The sequence below is a fragment of the Brachycentrus maculatus genome, unplaced genomic scaffold, assembly GCF_059751285.1.
Source record: "Brachycentrus maculatus isolate JH-2025_06_01 unplaced genomic scaffold, ASM5975128v1 h1tg000176l, whole genome shotgun sequence".
Classification (NCBI taxonomy): Eukaryota; Metazoa; Arthropoda; class Insecta; order Trichoptera; family Brachycentridae; genus Brachycentrus; species Brachycentrus maculatus.
In genome coordinates this window covers 1,318,411-1,336,262 of record NW_028280928.1, presented here as the reverse complement: position 1 = coordinate 1,336,262, position 17,852 = coordinate 1,318,411, and the positions used below count along the sequence as shown (strand labels likewise).

The following is a 17,852-nucleotide window of genomic DNA, read 5'->3' as shown; positions in this document are numbered from 1 at the left end:
TCAGAAGAGAAATGGTTGGTCCTCAAAAATAGGCCAGAAACTGCTACTCAAACTACATCTCCCCCTCGAAGTATTGGATTAGAAAAGTTGCCCGGGCGTAAATTACGGCGCTGCGTGGTGTGCAGCAGCAAGGATCGCAGCGCTGTGAAGAGGAGCAACTTGATTTGCGCCCGCTGTAAGAAAGGGCTCCATGGAGTCTGTGCGGGAAAGCACACATGTTAACTATTTTACTTTAGGATTCCAGTTTTGTTATGATTTTTGTTCACAATATATATTTCCAAAAATTTTATTTGTATTTTATTACCCTTTTACATGCTTTTATAAAGAAAACACCGAAAAAATTATTAAAATTGAAACATTTTTGTAGAGATACAGTTTTTTTACGTCAAGGGTAAATGACATAAAAAACAAAGATTTCCTTGGCATTTTTAAGTATATCGTAGTCATACAGTAGAAAGTGACCAAGTGCATTTAAAAAAAAACATTATCATTAAATATTTGATATCTTACTAGCTTAATATTGCCCTGAACAAATTCCCAATGCGATTTTGAATTTGGAAGTATAATTATTGACTTGTTAAAAATGACTAACTGCATTGATGTTTATTTTCTTGGCTAGCAAAAGTTACTTAAATGGCCCTCCTTAACATTTACGTTTTGCTAGTTAGTCACTTTCTCCTGCACGCTGCGATATATGAGTTAAAAACAATGGCACTCAAACGGTTAAATAATGTTTCTTCAGCTAAGTGATGAGTAGAACGCTTACAATCGTCTCCTGCTCTTTATCAGTAGTATGTAAAAGACGCTTTTAACTGTTTTCCGCAAACAATATGTTAACTAAACTAAACCATTTCCGAGGATAAATTAAAAATATATTATTTAAATTTTACCACAAAGTGACCACTAAAATGACAATAATGAAATTGTTAAATTGATCTCAGTAAATTTCATAAACATTTCCCGATTATACCCATAGCTTATTTAAAATACTCAAACATTATTTAAAATCTTAAATATGATTTCCTTTATACTCCTCTTTTCCATTTTCCATAAATACTTTTAAATATTAAAAAAACACATATAGCCCGAAATACATGATTGAAACAATGTGAGTAATGAAAGGTAAAAAAAAGTATTTGTTTTTTTTTATTTTTTTACAACACTGCTAGATTATTGTTAATATCATTTTGTAACTATTTTTTTATATATTTGTAACTTATTCGATATTATCATAATGAATAAAATATTTTACAAAATGTTTTGTTTTCTTTATATATTTACAATCTCGTACCTGCATGTTTTTACTTGTAAATGAGAAAAATATTTTGATTCGTACTTATTTTAATTTATTTTTTTCAGATGTTTATTTCATTCGATCTCGGAAGGGAAAACTTCTAATGATTGTGAACGAGTTTTCTTTCTGCGAAGAATCCATTGTAAAAAACAAAATCATTTGGAGATGCACATCGAAAAAAGGAAAATGCAGAGCAAGAATTCACACCCTCGGCGATAAGGTTATTTGCGCCAAAGGACTGCATAATCATCCCCGGAAACCTCTTCATCCACTGAAAACCAAAAATCCTTTTACCAACAATATTGCTCCACTTAAAGATTTGACTGTGAAGGAGGTATTAGAAGTAAAATGTGATTTATCTATGCCCGGATACAATGTTTAGGTTCAAATATTAATACAAATATTATGATATGTAATTTGTGAATTTCTCAAAGTCTAACTTATTTCAATCAGTGGTATGGTTCATCAAACAATTCTGCAGTCACATGTTTTTTTCTTGAAAAAAAAACCTTAAAATATGGGATTAACTTTAGCAAAGAAATAGTAAATCAACTATAATTTTTTTATACTTATTAACAGACAAAATGAAAATTTATGAAGGGTATTTACATATTTGCTGACCAGTCATTTGCAGGATGAAGTGATCACTTTATATACTAATATTTATCATTATACTCACGATTGAACATCTATGTAACATCTCATGTGACATGATACGCTCTATATGTCAAATTAGTTTTGATCGTATTCTGGTGAATTTTTCATGTAGTAAATAGTGCAGAAACCTTTATTCATTGATATTTTATCCGTATATCACTTATTTGACAACACCTGGAAAATGAATTTTCATATACATATTTGGACCTTATTTTTTAGTTCAGCTTTAAATAAATAGTATTAATTATCAGTCATGAGTAGAATGATGAATATTCTAACTAACTAACCATCACGCCGCTTCCCCGCAGGGGTAGGCAGAGAGAATAGAGCGCCACACCACTCTGTCCTTGCAAACATTCTTCGCCTCTTCCACGTTCATGCATCTCCTCATACATACCCTCCGATTGTTACGACTCCTAACCTGACCACTTTCAAGTATTTGGCATACCTGATCGTGCCATGTTTTTCTCGGTCTTCCTCTGCTTCTTTTCCCGTTCTTTCCTCACTCATTCGTTCTACATGTCCAAACCATCTCAACACACCTTTCTTAATTTATCGATAATGCTTATCTCAGCTTTGCATTCCTTCCTTATTTCACTATTCGTACATCTATCATACATCATTTTTGTCGCACATTCTTCTCAGAGATCGCATTTCGACTGCATTCAGTCTACTTTCATCCTTCTTTTGCCAACTCCATGTTTCACTTCCATACATTAGAGTTGGAACCAGGACTCCGTTGTGCACTGCCAGTTTAGCTTCCGCTGATAGGTTTTTATTTGCTATAACTGATTTCAGTGCACCATTAACTTTGTTCCCAGCATTCACTCTCCTGAAGCTGAAGAATGAATATTCTACTCACTTTATAATGTTGCCGCTTAAACAAGCCATGAAAAGTCATGAACCCTGAAATGTTCCTTTTCCTCCCTTCTGTTGAGTGCCTATACATTTTTTTCATATCAGTCCCTCGGCATTTAAATCCAGAATTTTTGTTTAAGGACAACTCTTTCAACGAAGTTCAATATCATTATTTTTCTGTTTAGGTCCCAATACTTCTAACATCACCTCAAATGTTTCAAGTTGTTACAGTTGCTGATACAAATAAAATTCGTTAATTGTTCTGCGCAAGTCGAATTACTCATGGGAACAATTACAGTGAAATATATATTTAAAACAAAAGACTCCATTCTATCGAAATCATCAAAATCTCTTTAATCTCAATTGCAACAGAATACATGACTGTATTAATTAAAATAACATCTTTTAGATGTAAAATGTTCAATGTTAACACATTGTTTATAGGAAACGCTTAAAAGTGTCTTTTACATACTGTTGGTAGAGAGCGGAAGACGCTTATAAAGGTTCTATTTGCGTACTTTTGGTAGAACATGAGAAACGCCAAAAAACATTGTACAGATGAGAATTGGGCTTGCGGTTACTTGTGATTAGTATACTGAGGGTCGGGCGGCAGACTGTATAATTATAATGAGGGTCGGGGTTGATGAAAAAACCACATTCATTCCTTAAATGCGTAATTAATATGAATATTTTATATATTTTCATTCACTGTTGATCATAGTATCCTAAAATTTCATGTGAGGCCATTTAAAAATAAAAATAAACTGTATTGTATTTAAAGTCTTGTTTAAAAATAATGGTGCTTAATAGTTATATAAGTACCAAATGGTATTATTCACTTTAAACCTATCATACACTATGGAGATCTGAGATTATTAATAAAAAATAAGATAACTTGTATAGACATATGGTATTTCACTTATAAAAATATATTTTGTAACTTTTACCTATTATATTTAAGATACAATTAAGAAAAAAGTTACAATATTTTTGATAATTTTTTTACTATAAATATATAATTTGGAATGTAATTTTGGAATACTTATCTGATAACTTATATTTTGTTTTATAATGGGATATAATAATGTGATTTTTATACATGCCACTACTTTTATAAGCAAATACATAATTTTATTAAAAATATTGTTTCATTGAATAGGGTATAATTTTCCTTGTGGATAACTAGCTAATAAACAAAACTCAGTGAAACCAAGGAGTAAATGGTTGAATTACCCTGTGACCATTATGTACTCATGAACTTGGGTAATTATTGGTATTTGATCTGTATATTATTAATAGGAAGTTTCTTAATAAAAATTATATTTTACAAAGACAAAAAAAAAACACAATAACAATGAAAAAATAATAACCTTTTTATTCAAGCAATTTACTTTTATTGTTCAAGTAAGTATCTGTATTGTCTATTTACTAACTGATATTAACTTACTGTTGTAGCCTCTGGTGGTTGATTCCAATAGAAATATTGCACATTAATTACGTATTGTAGATAACTTTAAACTTACTTCTGGACTTATATAACGACTTCAGCATTTTCAAACTGCCAGTTGATTTGTGTTAGTATGCAAGAAGTTGCCGAGAAAAAATACAATTATAAAGTTTGGGATACGCCGTAGTTAATGCATTATCTTTCCTTTGGAATCGACCACCAGATCGCCATCTCCGCATAGTATTATTTGGTGTTTTGTATATAGTATTGTGTACATATGTAGTATGTTGTTTGATATGGTGTGGGTATTGATTTTATAAGAAAAATATCTATATTTAAATAAGCAATTTATATTAATTATACACACCCAATTATCGAGCTTTTCAAATTCATTTATGTTTCAGTTTAATAATACAAAATAAATGACGATTCATACGGGGGATCTGAAACACGAAACTGGTTTCAACTGGATGCGTTCTCCGCACAGTGTTATCTGTTAACTGGTTGTGTTCTCCACATAGTGTTGTATGTTAACTAATTGTGTTCACAACATAGTATTCTCTTTTAGCTGGCTGTGTTCTCTACATAGTGTTGTTGTAAACTGATTGGGTTCTCCACATTGTATTTTCGTTAAACTGGTTGTGCTATCCACAGAGTGTAGTCTGCTAACTGGTTGTGTTCTCCACATAGTGTAGTTTGCTAACTGGTTCTGTTCTCCAGATAGTGTAGTCTGCTAACTGATTGTGTTCTCCGCGTAGTATAGTCTGCTAACTGGTTGTGTTCTCCACATAGTGTTGTCCGTTAACTGGTTGCGATGTCCACAGGAGACGTGTACTTCCGGCTGTCCAGGCGCGGCGGGATGCAGCTGGTGTACAAGGAGTACAGCTTCTGCCACGAGGGCGAGAGGGACGGCGTGGCCCACTGGCGCTGCGTGAAGCACTCCACCACGCGCTGCAAGTCGCGCGTGCGCACGCGCGGCGAGAGCGTCATACACGAGTGGCAGACGCACAACCACTGAAACCTTCCAACAGACCCTACATCTGATGACATCTGTCAAGAAGCACGCTGTCCGCCATGAGCAATGATTAGTATTGCGTATGCTGCAGTTGCGTTCAACAAATGGCACCGCCATTGAGGTCATAGAAGCTGTTAAAAACATAAACGTTGACAAAAACACACATTTTGAGCAAACTTTTACATATTTATTTATACAACAGTAACACAATATAATAAACATGTTTCTCTTCTTCTTCTTCCTGGGCTCATGTTGTTGTCTTTATTTACTGTTGGGGTCAGCTCTCCTCATCCTCAGGTTGAAGATCCTTGTGTCATGGGCAACGTCACTTATGCCATGCTTATATATATACAATTAACATGTTCTTTTTCTTCTTATTCTCCCTGGCTCCATTCCAGCTTACCATCTTTGTAGACTGTTAGGGTCAACTCTCATCGTCCTCAGGTTGTAGATCCTTCTGTTATGGGCAATGCGTATCGATACAATTAACATGTACTTCTTCTCCAAAATATTTTTAAATCTTTTCTAGAAACCAACGGATTTAAGACGAAAATATCCAGTAATTCATTTACGTGGACAGTCTGTTCGTGCCATTTTTTTTTATGTATTATACATATTAAAATTTAAAGCCTGTATTAAATATTAGGTCCATTGTCAAATACAACATACTTAAATCAAGTTACAAAGTTCAATTTCATGTCTTATTTTATATGTTAAAATCAAATTTATGAATTCATTTTTAAATGAAAAGCTGATTTTTTGAGTCTACTAAGTTTTATTTTATTAAAAACACAAAAAATTAATATTGTGACAATAGTTATGACATTTTCAACTATGCCATAACTAGGCGAAACATTGTCACAATATTAATTTTTATGTGTTTTCAATAAAATACAACAAAGACTCAAAAAAATCTGAGTTGGATTTAAAAATTTATTCATAAATTAAAATGGGGTTCTACAAATTAAACGTCAAATCAATAAATAAGCTTAAATCAAACACTGATTTTTGAGTCTACTTTATTGTATTTTATTGTTAAAAACATATAAAAATAGTTTTTAACAATAAAATACACTAGTGTTTGTTTTTTTAAATATTTAAACATATAAATTAAAATGGAGTTCTACAAATTAAACGCCAAATCTATAAATAATACATGTTTTATCGTCAATCACTCGCAAATCGAATTGTATAGTTCCTATATTTCCATGAACTTCAATACTTCTACTAAAATACGAGTTAAAAAAAACATGTACGAAAATCGTGAACTTGTAATGTTAGATTACAAATGAATTTACGTAGTTTAGTAATATCTGTCATAGGCAGTGGTGGGAATCAGCCGGTTCGCACCTGTTCTAGCGAACCGGTGCCTAATTTTTTTAGAGTTCGCCGAACCTGTCCTTAACCCTTTGTTGTCACACAATATTCCGATTGAGATCATGTATCGGTAACTTTTAATTAACTTTTAAATCTGTACCTAATATTATAATTGGAGCATTCTCAGTTGTTATGTAAATATTCTTTTTATGTGCAGAATAAAAAACAAATAAATGTAAAAAAAATATTTTCTATGGGGGGGGGGCTAGGAGTAGTTCCTAAAGGGCGAACCGGTTCTTGAAAATGTTGAATCCCATCACTAGTCAGAAATATAACTATCTTGAGATAATAAAGTTTCATTACGATGTTAAACATTACTTAAAACCTTAAAAATATTTTACACTTAAATGTTATGTGATATTTTATTAAGAGAATGTTTTTTAATTTTTAATTGCATGTATGTTTTTTAATAGTGTGAAAATTCAATAAATTTGAGGAACATTCCTTTGAATCTCCTGTCTCTCTGTAATTCTTTTGAATTTAATAAAATATCCTGCGATATTATGTAATGTATTTTAGATATCTGAATTGATTTACGGGTTATTTTTTGTGCCACCGAATCGTCTTAATAAATTATTATTTTTACAATTCTAATTGGTTTCACTTCATTATGACCTATGTTTTTGAACACCCAGTAATCACACTCTTCCTTTCACAGTACTTACTGTTCCTCCTCCATTTCGTTTCCCATGTGGTGGAAATGACCTTCACTCTGAGCACCATCACTTTTGTCATCAATATCCCTTTACGTATATTCTAATCCTCCCACATCCGGGGCGCATGACTGATCACCTTACCTTCCTTTAATTAGTTGTCGAGGTGACCTATGCACCTTTTCTGTGCAGAAAGTGATAAAAAAGAATGAGGAAGTCTAACTGTGATTATAATTAATATTTTTTAAATATTACAAATGTTTTTTTATGTTGTAAAACATTTTTTGTGTTGCAAACGTATACAGCTAGGTGTACACTCGTCTTAAACATGCTTAATAGTAGCATGTCTATTTGTACCTTAAGATTAGGATGGCTAGATTGTTACTGCCAAACGGGAGGGGAAAAGGAGAATAGAATCAACGACTGGGGCAATCGGGGTCGCATTCCCCTACTCATACAAGCTTGTGTAGCTTATACACTGCTAATGTGTTTTTCTTTCTTTGTCAGCCGTCTCTCCACTCCAGTCTCTTCTATATTTTCCAGACTTCTCTTGTTTGGGCTTTTCAATCCACTTACTCGGCCCATCTTTTTTGAGGCCGACCTATTATTCTTTTAATGTCCCATGGTCTCTGACGCAGAACTCAGGATGACCATCTGTCCATTCCCTGTCTCACAATATGACCTAAAGCCATTTTAGTCTGGCAATACGATCCTACCACAGGGAGAGAGAGAGATAGATCCTACCACATCAAGAACTTTTGTCCGCTGTCTGATTTCTGATTAGATTTCCTCATTTCTCTTAGACTTGTGCCTAGCATTCGTCCCTCCATAGATCGCTGTTTACATCTGCTTATGTGTACTCGATTTATAATCACACCTTACTTTTCCTTTGTTTAGAAATGGATGCCGAGTACATCCGCTCGATCAAGGGTCGCAAGATGCTGAGAGTGAACGGGAGAACATACCGCTACGTGAACAAGTTCCGCTCCAAGGTCCACTGGCGCTGCTCCAAGTCCAAGGATTGCAGAGCCAGGGTCCACACAGTGCCAGAAGGAATCGTCTACATCAACGAGCTACACACCTGTTTCTCTGATCCAGAAGTCCAATATGAGATCATTGTAAAGGAAGAAGATTAATTTAGACTTGAATTAGCGACGTCTCAAAGCGAGACGTAGGCTGGGTTGTTGATTTATGAAGGAAAAAAACATTTTTATTATTACATAAGGGTCTAAACCAGATGGGAACCTTTTCATTTCTAAAGACCACATTCGTTGATCTGTTTCAACATAAGATCATGTTTGTAAAAATCAAAACAATCTATCGACTAATTTTCGAGTTTTGTGAACATAAATTACGGAGGCTGATTTTTTTATATATAACGACATTTACATTTTTTATTCCCCGCCCCTGGTCTAAAAAATTACCTTCAAGATTACTATGAATGTTTAAAAGAAATTGTACTGTTTTTTTGTCTAAAAATATCGAAAAAAAACACTATTCTTTAAAAAAATTATAATAGTAAAGATTTAATTTAATTTGATTTACTTTTCGTAATGAAACTCCAAAGTAATTGCAACCCACATTTTTTGTTTTTGCTTTTTTTGCTATTATTAAATATTTTTTCTCTTAATACTTCTTAAATTCTCTTAATACTTAGTGTTTGTGTTTTTATTTATGTAGTGTTTTTTGTTCATTTTACATTTTATTTTGTGTTATAAGAATATAAAGCATAAATAAAGTAAAAAATACATATTTTACGAAATTCCTGAATGGTTTTAACAAAAAAAACACGACAACAAAAAACAGTCAAAAATGCAACTCCATTATGTCACTCATTTTCGATCTGTCATTGTGCCTTCAACTTTCGCAATTTTTGCATAGGTGCGTTTGATATTTCTAGAGTTTAAAACGATATATTTTATTCAATATTGATTGGATATCAAAAAAGGGCAATTGGCGTTTTTCGAATGAACGAAAGTGCCAAGAATGTAAACTAAGTAATTTAAAATATATACATATTATCGTTGGAAATTTTGTAGAACATAACGAATCGAGTTACGTTTATATTTATTTCGAAAACATTGGGTACAAAGCGACGGCAATTACTTGATAAGTTATGATTTAGTTAGGGTAGGCCTGATCATTTTTTTTTAAATATATTTTTCCTCACGAGGTTAAATATTTAATAGGAATACCAAATACCACCAATTATCCCAATTAGCCGTATTCAAACACTCTTTGTCAGGTTCTTAAACATAAATTAAACGGAACAAAAATACAAATTTAAATTGAAAATAATGTATAAAATTAATATGGGAAATTCTTCTCTGCTAACCAATTTCGCTACGTAAGAATTATATATTGATATATACTGTTGATTCAATGTACACAATGTTTTCATTTTGGAAATAATCGTCTGGTCATAGGTTCTGCTTAGTGCTGTGTTTAAGAAAATATGTACAGGAAAGTCGGCATCATCAGAGCTATATGCTTTAACCCTCCCTTCCCGGTGTTGTATACCTAGTACACATTGCTTCTAATAACCATTATATCTCTATAAATATAATAAATACAAGGCTAAGATTTTAGGTATTCCTCCATAACATATTTACGTTTTTGCGTTTTTGTATTTTTATATATTTTTGCTAATTATTCTAGCCTCGGTGGAAGACAAAAAACAGGTACCTTCCTATGATCGACCAGTATTTTTGTACGCCGACCAGAATAATTTTCACAGACTATTAATTACATTGATGTACAAATGAGTTTTCTATTTTTTTTTATCTCGCATGTATGTTCTTATTCAAGAAGCACTTACATAGATTCGATAAATAAATGAACTATAAAAGTTATAGTTTTTGTTGCAAATAAAAATATTTAGATTGTATCGTTAAAATATTTCAGATGTTATTGTATAAAAGCGCATATTGTTTTGTTACAATAAAAGCAAACAAAAAAAATACCACTTATTTTTCTTTCTCCCTTCCTTTCTCCACCTAAACTCAATAAATTAAAATCCACGATGTAAAACAGGATCAGTGATGATAAGACAAATTTTCTGTGTATTAAATTTTACCCGAAAAATACATGTAGGTACAGGTGTCTGTCGTTTTGCGCCGGTTCGATTTACGTCGGTTGGTGCCGGCCGCGGCCGTGGGATTCACCGGTTCGACACACACCAGAACGACTAGATTCTAATAGCAGAGACACTTTAACAAGTTGTTTTGTAATTAATATTATTTACTTATTTTATTTTCTAATTATTTAATAAATAAAATAATAATAATAATTGTTATTATATTATCGTGTGCGCAAGCAGGCTATTGTATAAAATATATAATTTCCAAGTTAATTTTCATTTTATTTTTAAGAAAAATAAAAAGGTATGCTTATATTTTTAAATTTAGTTGTATTAAAATTAATAGAATATTCAAATGTTTGTTGTAGTTTCAAAATGGGAACCCAAATCACCACCCAAACATTGTGCGAAAAAAGTACGAAAAACAATTTCACTGGAGACAAAAATAGACGTTATTAAACGCATTGAAGACGGCCAAACCCGACCTTTTGTCTGCAGCGCTCTAAATCTACCCCCGTCCACTGTGACAACGATCGTGAAAAACGCTATCAAAATAAAACGTTCCGCTCAACAGACGACGGCCGTAAGTGTAAAGCACGCAACTTACAGCCGGAGCAAAAATATCGAGAAAATGGAAAAAATGTTAGCATTGTGGGTTGACCATGCCAATCAAAAAAATATTCCTGTAACACAAGCAGTCATATGCGAAAAAGCAAAGTTGATTTTTTCCGATTTGAAGGCGCGAGAAAACACTGACGAAACTTTTTTGGCAAGCAGTGGCTGGTTCGCGAGGTTCAAATCTCGAAGCAAAATCCGCAGCATCAAATTATGCGGCGAAGCAGCGAGCGCTGACTAGCAGCAGCCCTAGTCTAGTCTACCCCCAAAAGTTTCAAGAAATTGTGAAACAAAACAAGCCAACTACCCCGCAGATCTTATCTTCAATTGTGATAAAACAGGCCTCTATTGGAAGAAGTTGATGGAGGAATCAAATCATCCTCAATCAGAAAATCCCAAAGAGGGTGAGAAAAAAATTATGGATAAACTATATAAATATCTCATATCCTTTCTTCTAAAGAAGAGGTTAGCTTTTTTATATATAGACTATGTAATAGGTAAACTTTATATATTAAATATAGGTTATTTAATAAAAAAATACATATGCTATTTTTTTTTAATTTTGGCACGGAACCTAACCTTGTATCGTCCATTATATTTTGTGTTCATTTTACACAGATTTTATTTACGCCGGTGTCTCTCGGAACGGAACCTCGGCTTATTAATGCTCGGGTTATTTAATTTTTCATTTATTTAACCCATTACCTAATTATGACTTTAATCAATATGACGCTCACAATACGAGGTTGCCTGAATTTTTTTATCTCAAAGATTTTTTTAGTGATTGTACACTTGAGGTAGTATTTTACGAAAATATCGCAGAATAATTTATTACAATATAACACACATTTTTGTATTTTTTTACAATTATCTTAGATACACATCTATTATTTTTTTAGGTTTTTACATCTAGTATTTGTAGCCTCATAACTCCATAATCTAGGTACTACCGCCGTAACTACAGTAAAATTCTCTCAGTGGTCTGCAATCATTTCTTGGAGTATTTTTCGTACTACTACTGCCATCTCTCGGTGTAGCTTTAATAAACATTTACAATACTAACGCAAGGAAAAATGTACTGTATTATCTTTGCTCTAGTGATGTTTATCGCTTGTACCATGAAAACAATGTTGTCAAATCAAACCTATTTCATTAGAATGTTGTCAAATTACGCAGTGATTATATTTTTAAATAATTAAATTTGGCAACATGGGTTGACAATAATTTATGCATATGATCTATGTTCTACGGGTCATAAAAAACATTGCCCTCGTTTTATTTCCTTCTCTTTTGAAAAAAAATATTAAAAAATAAACGAAAAGACTGAAAAAACTCTCAATAATAAAATTCAGTAAGCGTTCACACTAATTTTTTTAAAGAACAAAATTACACTTTTTTAAATTTTATAATACATATTTTTTTTTTTTAACTCCTTACCTTTCGATATTTTTTTTTCTCTTCAAAACATATTTATTTCGAAGAAAATCTAATGTTTTCAATACAAAAACGGTGTTTAAGAAAAAAATTCGATTACGTCAAATGTAACCTTAATATAGATTTAAAGAAAATAATGTTGCGAGGTATCGAATACTGCACCTTAAATATGTTTTTTTAAGTATTGTAAAAAAATGTAGTAATAATAAAAATATTTTAGGACCCATTTATTCAGGTTTTTTTTTTGCATAAAATAATTTTCGACGTAAGTCAGTAGTAGGAGGGATTTTTTTGATCGATATCCTGTGCCTCCCTGATATATACTGAAAATGTTAAATATTTGGCTATAAAATACGCAGATTTGAGAATCAATAATGACTTGTACACTGACTTGAATTTTGTGAAAAAACAAAAAAAAAAAACTAAGAAAAAAAATTGACCGAAGTTTCACATTTTTCATTTTAAAAAGTATGAAATTACAAATGGTTATAAAGTTACAAACCTATTTATTTGAAAAATGAACTTATTCAAAATATTTATTGATTTATTATTATTATTTACATTCATAATCCGAGTGACTCAGTTGAAATCTAATGATAACATTTAAAACTCACGCGGCCGTCGTTTCATCGGGTCTATTTTCGTACTACTACTGCCATCTCTGGATGAATTTTAAACGCACTAACGCAAGGAATAATGGCTCGTATTACCTTGGTCACAGCGGCGTTTATTGTTTGGCACATATGTAAATCTAACGTTAGCTCTTACACTGTTGCATGGTAATAATTTATTGTACGGAAATTAATTTATTTTCACACAATTTTTTTTAGAAAATAGCAAGATATGATGCAAATAAGTCAATTTGTAATAATAAAATGCATCTTTAAATAATGGCTTTAAAAATAATCACGACTAGTCGGTGCAATTAGTAAATTTTCTAAAAAACTAACTAATTAACCATCACGTCCACACCACTGTATTTGCAAATATTCTTCGCCTTTTCCACATTCATGTATCTGCTTATACATACCCTCCAATTCGAGTCCTGACCTCACCGTTTTCAAGTATTTGACATACCTGAACATGCCAAGTTTTTCGGAAGACCGCTGCTCCTTTTTTCCAACTACATTCGCTTCATAAATTTGTTTTACCGTTATGTCCTTACTTATTTGTTCAACACGTCCAAACCATCTCAACACATCTTTTTTAATTTTATCGATTAACGCTTATCTTTTTGCATTCTTTCCCTATTTCACCATTCGAACATCTATCGTATATCGTTTTTTTTCTCCATACATTCGTCTGAGGGATCACATTTTTACTGTTTTCAGTTTACTTTCATCCTTCTTTTGCCAACTCCATGCTTCACTTCCATACATCAGAGTTGGAACCAGGACTCCGTTGTGTACTTAATGTTTTCTGAACTGTTTATTTACTATTTACGCCCTGCGAATGATCCTTGCAATGAAAATGGAGACATTAGAAAAACAAAGTCAATGGATCATCCAGGACACTTGTCTGCATTCTCATTTGATGTCTTTCTTACTTTTCTTTCTTTACAATCTAGTATAATATACTAGTGAATTGTTTATTTACTATTTACACCCTGCGAATGATCCTTGCAATGAAGTTGGAGACATTAGAAAAACAAAGTAAATGGATCATCTAAGACTCTTATCTGCGTTCTCATTTGATGTATTTCTAACTTTTTTCTTTCTTCACTATCTAGTCTAATATACTAGTGAATTGTTTATTTACTATTTACACCCTGCAATCATTTGCCATGAAGTTGGAGACATTTGAAAAACAAAGTAAATTGATGATCCAGGACTCTTATCTGCGTATTCATTTGATGTATTTTTTACTTTTTTTTCTTCTTTACAATCTAGAATAATATACTAGTTGTCACATTGCTACTTGAGTATATCATCAGTGATTCTGCTTGATTAGGAATAAATAGTATCCCTAAGGGTAGTACCAAATTTGCTACAGTTAGAAAACTGATGTTTTCCACAGATAGGCGTTTGAAACAAATTGTATTGTAACATTGCTTCGGAGGTACCTTCGCAGCTCGGTTTACAATACAATTTGTTTCAAACAGATGTTTGTGGAAAAAAAGTTTCATAACTGTAACAAATTTGGTACTTACCTTAAGGATATCAAGTTATCAAGTTGCCACTCGAGTATATCGTGATTATGATTTATATCAATGATTCTACTTGCATACCTCTTTAGCCATCTTTACAATCCAGTAAAACCCTCCGTAACGTTGAGATAGGCACCGCATTATCATAGGGAATTTTTGTGTTGTAATTGGAATTGTATTTTCACATTTTAATCAGCAGAAAATACTGAAATGAGTCATTTAAAATTACAATTTAAAAATATCCCTACAACGTTCCCATTGATAACGAGGTACCAATCTAAGCATTATAGGGGGGTTTACCGTACAATTTATTTCAAACGCCCCCTTTGTAGAAAACACCAGTTTCATCATTGTAGCAAATTTAGTACTTACCTTTTTTTTGAGGTCAAGGGATCTTGCATCCCTTATGTCACTGCGACCATATTAGGTCTATTGTGACCTCCCTCTGTATTACAGCTCACTGCCAAGACCTATGTGTTTATTCTCCTTATTCCAACCCCTATCCCTAGTGGCGCATAAGGCACCGCATTGACTATGTTAAATTAGTAGATGACAGTCGGTTATTGGCGACTGTTACATGCTAAATTGTTATTTCAACATTTGCATTATTTTCTTTTTGTAATGCGTTCAAGCATTCTTAACAACCAAAAGTTATTTTTTAAGTTCAAAACATTCTTTTTCAAAACGCATTTACATCTATAGTTCTGCGCTTCAGATTAATTGGTATAGAAGTGGAACATGTTCGATGGGCTGCGAACAACGGTATTGAAGGACCTGTGAAAGGCAATACTGCTACATGGGAATATTGATGGGAGGACTACTACTACTACCATCACGTCGTTTCTCCGCAGGGATAGGTAGAGAGGATGGAACTCCACACTCTTTTGTCCTGACATACACTCCTAGCTTCCTTCACGATCATACATCTAGCCCTTCAATTATGTGACTTGACACCGCCAGATTCTAGATTTTGATTGATCTGGTCGTGTTAAATCTTTTTCAACCATCCTAGAAATATTTATATATTGAAAGGTAAGGAGTTTAAAAAATATTTCTTTGTACATATAATCTTTAAAAAAAAGAGGTTCTCCCGTTCACATTCACCAAATATACTTTCTTAGTCACTCTCTCATTAACCATTCGCTCCATATATTCATACCACCATTAAGAATTTAATACATGTGGGCATAGGATTAGTGGGTAGGAACGTTGTGGTTTTTTGAGAAATGAAACAAGTAAAATATTCCAGTTTCTTCACATTTGCATGTGTTTTCATGTGTGTGTGAGCATGTCCTTATGAAAGTGACTCTTAGAAATTATATTGATAAGATTCTAAAACTCCTCTCGAGTATGGTAGACTTCATTGCATGGCAGTATACATAAGGCTACATCACACTGTTTACACATGTAACGTGATTCCTTGCGAAGTTTTCGAGCACTGCACACTACACACCTGCGCATCGCAATCTGGCGCTTTCCAGTCGAGGGTACCAGACACATGAAATGCCTATTCGTCAGTCTTCCAAAGGAAGCTTTCCTTTTATTAGATACTGCCAGGTAAAACGGTTGAATGGACACATAAAAGGAGGAAAAACAAAGAAAATTAACAAACAAAAAACTAATAACCGGACGTCACGGAACTTTCTTTAGTACTGTTCCCACCAAGTATTATTATTGGAGATATACCATTTAAAACCTAAATACTCTCAGCTTGTGTAGTCTTCACGAGCTGAGTTTAATTAGTTTTTAAATGGTCTGTCCTCGAAGGGTTAAAATTTCCCAGTCATCTACTACCTATGTACCCTGTAGACGCTTGTGCACCGCTCAGAATTTTACGGTCCAGTTTTGAAAAATAAAAGCGGCTATGACGGCTGTCCGCCTTCGCAGTGTAATAGTCAGCATGCTCGGCTACCGTTCTGGAGGTCCCGGGTTCGATTCCCAGGGGGGGGTCAATTAAATATAAGTGATTTTTTCAATGTAATATTTACCCAATATTACCCTGGACTGGTACTTGAAGCGGAGGGCTGATCACCTTTCCTTCTTGTGTAAACGATCAAGATAATACTGCGTTTATATGAAGCAGTGCCCTATGCACCATTGGGGTGCGGATAAGGGTTTTATTATTATGACGGTTTAGCGCGATCGATTTTACGCACATGTTCACGCACCGATCCGAAGATGGCACAAACCAATCATTCATTTATAATGCTAACTGAAGTGCCTGACGATAAAATCCCTTGCGGCACAAACGCCCTATACCGGAGATTTCGTTCGAAGGGCATGGAAAACAAAAAGGAAAATGCAAAATTATCAGTGTTCAAAATTACCCCAAAAAATTTTAATATGGAACGTACTTGACGTATGCTAATTTTCATACCTAATTAATTTATCCTCAAAACCAAAGTTTTACTACACGCGCCGATGCCAAGACTAATGCGGTGCAATTTTTCAAGATAACCTGACTTAGCTCGCAAAGGACCTACCGAAACCGGGGTGGTTTGCGTAGGAACAAAACCTGCACCAAGTACCGCGACGTCTCATCCCTTCGCACCCAACCCTTACCGGTGCGCCAGTAGCTAAAAAAATAGTGGCATGCCACCGGGTATCCGGTTTACTATTGCCCCAGTACCGCAACGGCACTTAAAAGCTAGTACCACTACGCAAATCTGCGCTCCGGAAAGTGTCAGTCACCTTCACCGCAGACGGCGCCCTTCCACGCAACATGTCTCGCGTCATATATCCTCAGGCGAGACGAAAACAAGAGTTCAACGCGAAGGATCTGAGGGACCCTTAGCGGCCGCTCTGCAAAGCGTCACAGAACTGAACGCGGGGTGGCGGCATCACGGAATATAACGCCACCGCGCGTACACTTCCCGCAAACTCGAGCCGGGGTTATGCTACTCCCGACCGATACGCGGCGAACTTTCGAAATGAAAACGCACCGCGCAACTAAATACTTACCTCATACCTGCCACTCCTTTACAACAAACCTTTACCTTTTAATACCCACTTTTTACCACAATAACCGATAAATATATTTACATTTGTTGGACGTACAATGAAGGATACATTTTCCACCCTACCACCCTCTGCATCCGTCATTGTACTTCCAAGGTTACCAAGTCTTCTCCCAACGGAACTCACAGCCACTCACTATAATCTGACACTGAAATCACAAAAATTAACAATTTAATTTATAGATATACATATTTATACAAACCTCCGGTAATACCAAAAACAAACAAAAACACCGAAAAATACCTTTACCTCCGCGATA

At 33.8% G+C, this 17,852-nt stretch overlaps 1 protein-coding gene across 50 annotated transcripts in view; it reads right to left on the bottom strand.

Moving 5' to 3' along the window:
* Positions 1–17,852, bottom strand: part of LOC148308110 (uncharacterized) — a 595,155-nt gene that overhangs the window by 574,615 nt on the left and 2,688 nt on the right. The window contains exon 5 of one of the 50 annotated variants that reach the window (XM_088262314.1): positions 15,817–16,125. The exons of the other annotated variants lie outside the window; for them this stretch is intronic. Within the exon in view, the coding sequence (XP_088118440.1) occupies positions 15,908–16,125 (218 nt within the window). The 3' untranslated portion in view covers positions 15,817–15,907. Of the gene's footprint in view, positions 1–15,816; positions 16,126–17,852 lie in introns of those variants that run through there. 50 annotated transcript variants of the gene reach the window in all.